The sequence below is a fragment of the Grampus griseus genome (genome assembly GCF_964374135.1).
Source record: "Grampus griseus genome assembly, chromosome: 8".
NCBI lineage: Eukaryota > Metazoa > Chordata > Mammalia > Artiodactyla > Delphinidae > Grampus > Grampus griseus.
In genome coordinates, this window is record NC_139002.1 from 98,405,436 (window position 1) to 98,415,072 (window position 9,637).

The 9,637-nt window shown below is 54.9% G+C and overlaps 1 protein-coding gene across 1 annotated transcript; it reads right to left on the bottom strand.

The window, feature by feature from the left end:
• Window positions 1–406: 406 nt before the first annotated feature.
• Window positions 407–2,998, bottom strand: APLNR (apelin receptor). Its single transcript, XM_082660356.1, has one exon. The coding sequence runs from the start codon at window positions 2,794–2,796 to the stop codon at window positions 1,645–1,647; it is 1,152 nt and encodes a 383-aa protein (XP_082516482.1). The 5' UTR covers window positions 2,797–2,998; the 3' UTR covers window positions 407–1,644.
• Between the last annotated feature and the right edge of the window lie 6,639 nt (window positions 2,999–9,637).

The window sequence follows — 9,637 nt, forward strand, 5'->3', positions numbered from 1 at the left end:
GCAAGCAGGTGTCCCCCTTTAGGAAGAGGGCTACTGACCCTGGAAAAATAGTGATGAAGGAGATGCTTATAAATTCAAAGCAAGTTTGGCAGGCTTGGGAAAGGGGTCAAGGGAAGCTCCCATTTCCCTCATAGAACTAAGGACAGCGGCGCAGGGACCCAGAGCACAAGACTTCCCCAAGCTTTGGGCGCCAGCTGCTTTGGGAAGGGATCTCCCTAGAGGGAGCCTGGGCACAAACACAGACTTCTCTCTTAAAGCGCGGACCAGCCGTCAGAGCCCCCAGATCCAGTGGGGGTGGACTCATTTTTATTCTAAATTGCCTCAGCATGTCCCTTCTTCCCTCAGGGATATTGGGTGAAGAGCAGAGATCTGGAGAGTGGGGCGGGGGGGGGGGGGGCGGGTGAGTTCATCCAAGTGACAAGTAACACGGGCACACCACTCTCCGTGCGATGCTCATCCTCGTTTACACACATGTGCGCACACAAAGCAAGCGTCCCACCCCCACCAAAGTGACCCCTGGCACCCACTCACACCAGTGCCCAAGAAAAACATCCTGGAGATGTCGGGATGGGGTGGAGAGACAGGGAGAGAGCCGCGGCTCACGGTTCTGGAGGAGGTTGGAGGGATGAGGACTTGGGGAGGGAACCCAAGCAGCATTTAGACGAAATGCAGACTCCCCCTCTTTCTCCATCTTCCCTTCCCAGCTCCCCATTCATATCATGAAACCAAGGAGCCTGCTGCTTCATCAACCCCATTGCCTTCCAGTCCCCACAGAAAATAGAGGATGAAATAAAAGGGTCTAAGGAAATCTGTAGAAAGCATATCTAGTTGGCATCGTGGAGGGGCTGCAGGAAGGGAGGCCCCCTTCGTGGACAGCTCTACCTCCAGTGCCTGAAAGGACAGCAAAGCGCTCCAATTTGGAGGGAGGCTCTGGAGCCCTCAGCTGCAGAGACGGGAGCAGTCATTTTGCTGACACCCAGCCCGCCTCCTGCCCGGCCATTCGGCCATTCTCCCATTCCCTCCCGGGGCACTCAGGGAACCGGACAAAGAGCTTGAACAGGGGCAGTGTTTGCAAGCTTCAGGAGTCTTAACCCTTAGGAGCCCTTCAGAGCGAAGAAGTAAAAATGGAAAGGAGGGACTGAACGAGGAAGACGAGCTATGGGAGAGGGGGTGGGAGCCAGGAGGTACGGATTCTGAGTAAAAATTGCAGAGAGAAAGGGGGAAACAGAGAGAGGAAGAGGGGCGAGAGACCTAAAAGGAAATGGGGGGAGGAAAAAAAGCTGCAGATCCAAGAAAAATGCTGGGGGGAAATGAACTTTTACTGAGCCAGGACACACACATCATTTTAGTTTCTCCATTGTATACACGTAGAGAAACTGCGTCTCAGAGAGTTGAAGAGACTGCGGCAAGGTCAGTCTCACAGAGACTGAGTGGCAGAGCCCGGGTCTGCAGGGCTCAATCTCTCTCCACTAAACCACAAACCTCTGAACCAGAGCAAAGGGAAAAGGAGGACAAGGACACAGGCAGGAGGCAGGGAAAGGAGTCAAGTGCAAGAGAGAAGGTGCCCCCGGCGACCTGACCTTCAGAGAGCAAGGGCAAAGGCTGGGGCCGGGCAGAGGGCACCAGGCGCCCGCGATCCCAGCCCTAGTCAACCACGAGGGTCTCTTGGCTGTAGGGGATGGATTTCTCCTGCGTCGGCTCTCCGCCCTTCCCGCTGCCGGGGCCGGGCCCCTGGCTGTGCCCGGAGGAGTAGCTGGCCGACTTCTCCCCACTGCTGCTGTGGGAGGCTCCCCCGCACCTGCTCTGTCCCCAGCAGAGCACGGAGGCGCAGGCCTGGCGGAAGCGCAGGTCGAAGAAGGCGTAGAGGAAGGGGTTGAGGCAGCTGTTGACGTAGCTGATGCAGGTGCAGTAGGGGAAAACGTTCAGGAGGAAGATGTCGAAGTCGCAGGGCCAGTGCAGCAGGCTGCCCAGCATGTAGAGCGTCTTCACCAGGTGGTAGGGCGTCCAGCACAGGGCGAACGTCAACACCAGCACCACGATGATACTCAGGAGACGGCGCCGCTTCCGCAGGCCCTCGATGCGCTCCTTGCGGAAGTGGCCAGCGATGGTCTGGGCGATGAAGAAATAGCAGGTGAGCATGACGATGAAGGGCACCACGAAGCCCACGGCGGTGGACGAGACGCCCAGGCCCACCTCCCAGGCCCACTCGGAGCTCGGGCCGGCCACCATGGAGTAGTCCATGAAGCACTGCACCCTGGTGCTGTTCTCCACGTGGAGGATGGTGCCGGTGGAGCGGAACACCATGACCGGCACGGCCAGGAGGGCGGCCAGCGCCCACAGGACGGCCGTGGCCGCGGCCCCGCTCACCCGCAGCCGCAGCCGGGCGTTGGCCACGGGCCTCACGATGGCCAGGTAGCGGTCGAAGCTGAGGCCGGTGAGACAGAAGACGCTGGCGTACATGTTGACGAAGATGAGATAGCTGCTGAGCTTGCAGGCAAACGCCCCGAAGGGCCAATCGTAGTCCCGGTACGTGTAGGTGGCCCACAGCGGCAGGGTCACCACGAAAGTCAGGTCGGCCACCGCCAGGCTGGCGATGAAGATGTCAGCCGAGCGCCTCTTCTCGCGGCTGCTCCGAAACAGGGTCCAGAGCACCAGGCCGTTGCCCGTGGTGCCCAGCAGGAACACCAGCATGTAGATGGCAGGGATGAGGGCCCCCGAGGACTTCCAGTCCGCGTACTCACACTCAGACTGGTTGTCCACCCCGTAGTAGTTGTCGAAATCGCCACCTTCCTCCATGCTGGGGAGCCAAGTCGGGCACGGGGTCCCGGGGGTACCAGCTCCGTGGCTGTGTCGCGCCAACTCAGCAAGTACCCTCAGCTGCTGGCTGGAGCCTCGGAGGGCAGGCGGGAAGGGCTGGAGGTGTCCAGAGCCCTTCCTAGCAGCAGATGGAGCTGCCTCTGGCTCCTCTGGACCCTGAAGGATGCCTCCCTCCTGCAGGCTTCCCTCCACCCGCTCCTGCCCTGCCCCAGCCTCAGCTCAGACACTTCCTCGCGCCCTCCTGAGTCTCTGTCTCCTCCTTGGCTGTCCCTCCCTCCTCCCACCTCCAGACCAGCCCCTCACTTGTGAGTCTTAGGATCTTGAAGTTACAGCCCACTTTTTTTTTTTTCCTTCTTGTCCCTGGGCAAGTGGACCAGATTGACCCCTGCAGTGCTGGGCAGAATGTTATCTGTGGTTTGCAGCCTGCTCTCCTCCTGGCCCAGTTTCTCTCCCTCCAGTTTCCTCTGGTGTTTGGAGAAGCCCTCCTCAGTCCTCTGCACCCTCCTGTTCTCACCCCCTCCCAGGCCCTCTAAATGGGGCAAATTATGCAGATTGAAACCCAGCCTGAGCTGGAGCCGGGGAGGGGGCGAGGAGGGTGTGAGATTTCGCAGGATGGTCTCAGCCTCTGGCATGCCCTCCTGGTAGGCCGGTCTGTCTCCTCCGTCCTCCACCCTCCCCTCCCCTCCCGCCCTCCCAGCCCCACCCCGAGCAGACTTCCCTCTATCCTTCCCCTCACACCCTCCTCCTTTACACCTCGGCTTTGACCCTCTCTCTGTGGGGATGTTTGTGGTCTACAGACCCAGTTATAGAGGGATTTGTCTACGATTCATAAGCTGTTAGCAGATTGCAGTTTTCAGATGGCACAGGAAGTTTTAGAGGGTCAAGGAGAGAGTCAGAGAAGAAAGAAACCTCAGACGACAGTATCTCTAATCAAGCTACTAAATCTATGGCTTGAAACTGAGGGGGGAAACTGAGGCTGAACAAGGTAAATGTCTTGCCCAAGTTCACAGGATAAATTTTGTTTTGCTTTTGTTGTTTGCTTTTCTTCTTCTCCAAGCACCGAATTCAGTGCCTGGCAGGTAGTAGGTGGTCACTAAATGGTTGTTGAGTGAATAAGTAAGTGGATGGATGAATCAGGGAGTGAGTGAAAAGAGGAGTCCATATAAAGAAGAACGGGTGTTTGAATTACTATGCAGTGAAAACACGGATACATTTCGGTCCCTGAGTTCTTACTGCCGTACATAGACCAGACAGGGCATGTGGGGGTCAGGAAGTCATAACTGAAGGAAGAGGCAGAAAAACGGGTAACCATTTAGTAGATGCTGTGGGCACAATCCCATAGAAACTGGCTTTGCCCTGTCCGTTGGCCTCTCCAGGACCTCTGGGCAGGAAGGGGAGAATGAGACACAAGATAAGATTAAAACTATGCACCCCTGAGAGTGGAGAAGGCCATCTAAAGTTGGGCAAGAGTGAGATGAAGCAAAATCCGGAGATGAGTCTCGGCCACATTCAAAGCAAAAGGCTTACAGAATTAGAATCTGTTATCTCAAGAAGAGTCAGTCAGAAAAATCATCGCCAGAGGTCTTAAGACAGGGACCCCAAACTCAAATACTCACAAGGACCAGGCTAAGAATGTATCTGGGTAAAACAAGCAGCCTGAGACAACAGGGAGTGGTGGAGGCTGGCAAGAGGGGCAAGCACACTCTATCAGGAGGAAGACTCCTGGGCTCCAGTCTCCACTTGCCACACAGAAATGTGGAAGCTACCAGGACCATGCCTTCTGATCTTTCTACATAATTTCAAATTCTAGATTTTATGGGAAATTTCCAGATTTGTAAATTTGGGGAATTCATTCCATTTTTTAAAAATAAGAGGGCAGGACAAGTAAAACATGTCCCCAGGCCCCCAGTTGGTGCTCTTTGAACGGCAGCTTACCCCGAACAGAAGGAAGCAGAAAAACAGGAAGGATAGGCCGGGAGGAAGAAACACAAAATGCAAAGCCGGGGAAATGAAAACAAGCACGGCCAAAGCCTCAGAGGGTAACGGGGAGACGCAAGAAAGGAGAAGCAGAGAAGGATAAGGAGGGTCCTGAGGATCTCGGATGCCCTTTCCCGAAAGGCAACGTGCAGATGCGAACTGTTGGTGTTTCCTGTGAGGATTAATTATTGAGTGCTTACTACATGCTAGACATTCTTCTAAACATTTTCTATTTTATATGTCTTCATGATCTCTTTTAATCAGCAGAAACACTTTAGAAAGTAGGTACCCTCATTCAACTCAATTTACAGATAAGGAAACTGAGGGACAGGGAGGTGAAGTGACGTGGCCAAGGTCAGATCAGAATTTGAACCAAGGCTGTCTTGAGTCTATGAACTAAACCACTACGTTCCCAAAGAAAAAACTCCAACCCGTTTTAAACTGGGGGATTTGCCATCTGTAGAGAGTATAAAAATGTAGGATGGTGCTAGGATACCTGTGGTTTACTTTGAAATAAGCTCTCTTGGGTGAAATTAAAAATAGATTGACTAAAGTATGTTCGAGATACTCCCCACTCTTGATTAAACAGAGTATAAGACACTGCCAGGCAAGAGTCAGTGCACCTTAGCCTGATCTAGAAACCGCCCTGTGACCAGCTATTCCCAAAGGGGATTTCCAGTCGCCTGAGGCCAGGTAGAAAGTTAACAGGACCAGCCTCTGGAATCGTGGCAGTCTGCAACACGGTGGTCCGGGCACCCAATAGGACCCAGAGCTGGGGCTTCCTTGATCTCACAATACACAGGGTAGGGATTGCTTGGGGCCTGCTTGCTCCTGCACGTTTGTCTGACAGAAGACTGTGCAGGTGGCAGAGGGGCTGTCATTATAACCTGACAGCAGGCTTCGGTGAAAATGGTTAACCTTCCGCCATGTTAGACTTCTTCAGTGATTACCTTGACCTATCAAAAGGGACCTAGGTGTCGAGCAGGAATCAGCTCAGGTCAGGTCACAAGAGATGGCCCTTCCAAGATAGAGGCCAAATGGAAGCAGGCTCAAGAGGGAGGGGATGTGGGGATGTATGTATACATACAGCTGATTCACTTTGTTGTACAGCAGAAACTAACACAACATTGTAAAGCAATTATACTCCAATAAAGATATTAAAAAAGAATAAAAAGAAAATGCAAAATAAATAAATAAAATGACCAAAAAAAAAAAAAAAATGCAAGACCCCCAGTGAATCCAGAGCGTCTCTGGTTTTCTCAGAAAGATGTAGGCACTTGTGCCCTTTGCAGTTAGGAACACAGAAGGAGGTGGGCAAGAGTATCCCCCAAATCGGCCAGCTGTTCCTGGCTGCTCCCACTTGAATTCCGAGCCAGACAGGAGCCCAGAGACCCTGTTGGGAGAGGAGACGGATCCATCTCTCTAATCCTCTGGCCTCCAGGCTCTCTGACTCAGAGAAGCAGTTAATCTCACCAGAAGAACCAGACTCACCGAGATGGGAGGGAATAGGGAGCCAGGGCTGGGAGGGGGTCATTGACTGGGGCCAGAGAGGGTGGGGTGCTGATAAGATCTGGCCCCCAGCCGAGAACCAGCTGGAACCGGATGGCCTGAGTGCCCTGCCACGGCAGCCTGAACGGGGTAGGATCGGCCAGCCCTGCTCCCTCACCCTGCCTGACACCCAAGGCGCCTGTCACCCAAAACAGAAGATGCAAGTTTACTCAGTGGGCCGAGCAGCTGAAGGCTGACCTCACGTGCCCCCAGGGCTCTGAAGTTAGCCCTCTCCAGACAGAGAGTACATGGGCAGAGCCTGCTTTTCATTTCGGTCCCCCCTGAACTTGGCACTGGTATATATCTGCTGAGTTAGAACCAAAGGAATGCGCTCGGGGAAAGGATAGAAGAGGTTGGGTCTTCACCGCAGCGCTGCTCTACTGCACGAACAAGGGCACCTTTTTGCTGAACTGAGCTAGAAGAACCTACCGTGAGCCACCCGGCAAAGCAGCAGCAAGGCCAGACCCTCGGCCACTGTCCTCACACGCCCCACCGGGGTTGGCCGGAGCTGGAGAGGCCGAGCACGTTTCCCCCGGGACTTGCCCCTCTCGTGGGTGATTTCTTTGGGAAACTGTGATGAGCCTGGCAGCCCAGCGCCCCAGACCTGCTGTGGGCCCTTTGAAGGGCGCCCAGACTGCTGGGGTGGGGGTGGGGGTGGGTCCAGTGACTCCACAGCCCTCGCCCACCCCACCTCCAGGGTTGTCCCTGGCCTAGAAGGCAAAGAGTGCCTTGGCCCTGCGCCCGGGCCGTGTGCGACTGCGCACACTTGCGGCTGGGGTGGAGCTGCTCGTGAGTGGGCAGGACCTGTGCGCGCCCGGGTGCGCCTGCGCGCTGAGCGCGGCATTCGAGCACGTAGTGTGTGGTGGGGTCAGGGACCTGCAGCAACAGCCTCTTCGAGGGCAGGAAAGGCGGTTAATGGAGTCTCTCTAAGGGCTTGGGATGAGGGGAAAGGCTGAACCTCGCCCAGACCTGGCCCCAAGCCTGGGTGCAGGACATCAAAGCAGAGGCTTGCTTTTCTCTGCCCCTCGCTGACTTCTCACCTCCTCCCCCAGCTGCCCGCTGCAGCCCCCTCACTTCACAGGTCTGCTTTGAACTCAGCTTCGGAACTCACCCAGGGCACCAGGGCCCTGTTCTTCCCTTCCCAAGGGGCAGCAGCTGTGTCCCTCACAGCTGGTGGTGTCATCTGAGGAGAAGGGGAGGGCAGGCGAGGGAAGCAGGCGGGGTGCCCAGCCCACTCCCTTTCCTCCAGCCACACTCCCTTCCCCATCCCAGCTTATCTGACCGAAAGCAAATGGGCAGCTGCCTTCTGACCATTAAAGCAGAGCCCCCTTGGCAGCCCCTTCTCCCCTGGCCATTTGGTGTCCTTCAGACTCCCAGGCCAGTCTCCGGAACTCCTGGATCTCCTGAGCTCTGGGGACAGCAAATGCAGGAAAACCCACCGGCCTGGGAGCCAGGAAATACGAGTCCCAATTTCATCTTGATCACGAATTCATTCACTCAACAAATACTTACTGAGCAGCTACTATAGTGTGAACAATTCAGACCGTGTCTCCGATCTCCTGCACGTACATCCTAGAGGCCGGAACGAGACAAAATAGATGCGCAGTAAGGAAACGCGATGAAATCTATGGATAACGACAGAGAAAATACACGGAAAGGGGATGATTTTTGACAGGGTAGACCACGGGAGTGCAGGGCTTGGGAGTCGCTGACATTCTAGCTGGAACCTGAATGACTAGCTTGCTGTGTGACCCTAGACAAGGCTCTTGCCCTCCCTGAGCCTCAGTTTCCCTGTTGGTACATGAGGACATTGAACCAGCCAGAGCTAGCTTTCTGTGACTCCGGGAATTGTGGCAGTGGCTCCCAGAGGCGTTTGAAGAAGTGGATTTCCTGCTAAAAAGATCAAAAGAGAGAGGCAGACTGACTCGGTGGAAGTCAGTGATGGGCAGGACCTTTCCTTATCTCCTCACCCACCCCTCTCACGCCTTCACCCACCATTACCCACACCCCCCCCCCACGTAGCATGGCACCTGTACACAGTGGGCATCTAATAAATACACAGGGACCATTAGGCTGCAGCCAGAAGGACCAGCATTTCTATAACTTCAGAAGCCCTGTGAAGTCAGGGCTTTCTCTAAGACCACCTGGATGGAGGGCTAGTTTCCCATGACTTCGAAGAGAAAGGACTCCCTAAATTGCATTGAGGCCATTGATTCCGAAGCTGAGGTGATGGCCCTTAAGAGGAGAGTAATGGGGGAGAGGAAGTAGCACAGGGCCAGCATCAGCATTTCATAAAACCTTTTGGAAATGACACCTTCCCCGCCTCCCCCTTAGGGAGATAACCCTCTCTACATGTCAAGCTTGGATTTTCACACCTCGAAGTGGTAATTCTGGTGCCTACGTGCTGCTCAGGATGCTCTGATGAATAAAAGCTAGAAAGATGAATTCATTGTTATTTAATAAACGGAGCGCGCTAGATAAACAGAATCCTCCCAAATGCTAACTCATTTGTGGGGGGAGGACAGGAAAGCAGGTAAAGTGGCCTTTGCCCGTGAAAAAGCTTTGCAGTCACTCATCTGTTGCATATACTTGACTTTGCCAATGAGGAAAGTGAGGCCCGTGGAGGGAAAGGGAATTCCTCCAGGTGTCCCCACGGGATCAAGCACGCTGTCCCCTGTGCCACTCTGTCTTCCCCTCGCATCCCTAAAGGTTGCATTCAGAGGAAGGCTTTCTTCCTTGGAGGCTGAGAAGAGGGCTGGCAGGAGGCAGGAGGACAGGAAACAGCGCAGAGGCCGGAAAGAGGTCAGGAAGAGGCGGACGGGACCCGACCCCCGCTCGCACCCAGCTCTATCAGCCTTCAGGAGAGCAACAGGGTGTTTCCAAAAATATTTACAGTGAGTCTAAATTAACGAAGTACTGTATCAGTGCTGACAATGGGAGGATGTGGGGCGGAGCCCTCCAGGGGAGAAGACCAACACAATCAGCCCAGAGGCTGCCCAGGGGCGACTGAGCTTCGGGAAGGCCAGCCTGGCACCAATAACCGAGGAAGTCAAGCCCTTCACCCTGGGGCCAGAGCAGGAGACAGCGCTGCCCATCCAGGCTGCCTGGAGCCCACACTTCCCAGGGACAGGGAGACATCCTAGATTCTCAGAATTGCAAAGAGCACCATTAGCCTGCCACCCTGCCCCAATCCAGTGCAGAAATCTCCTCGACAGCACCCCGGTCCGAGGGCCATCATTCAGGGGCCTCTCGAATACCTCTGTTCACCAGACACCCACTCCTGCCGCTGGCAGCC

Excerpts from the sequence above, each read along its gene's own strand:
- APLNR (XM_082660356.1), bottom strand. The coding sequence starts at position 2,796 with ATGGAGGAAGGTGGCGATTTCGACAACTACTACGGGGTGGACAACCAG.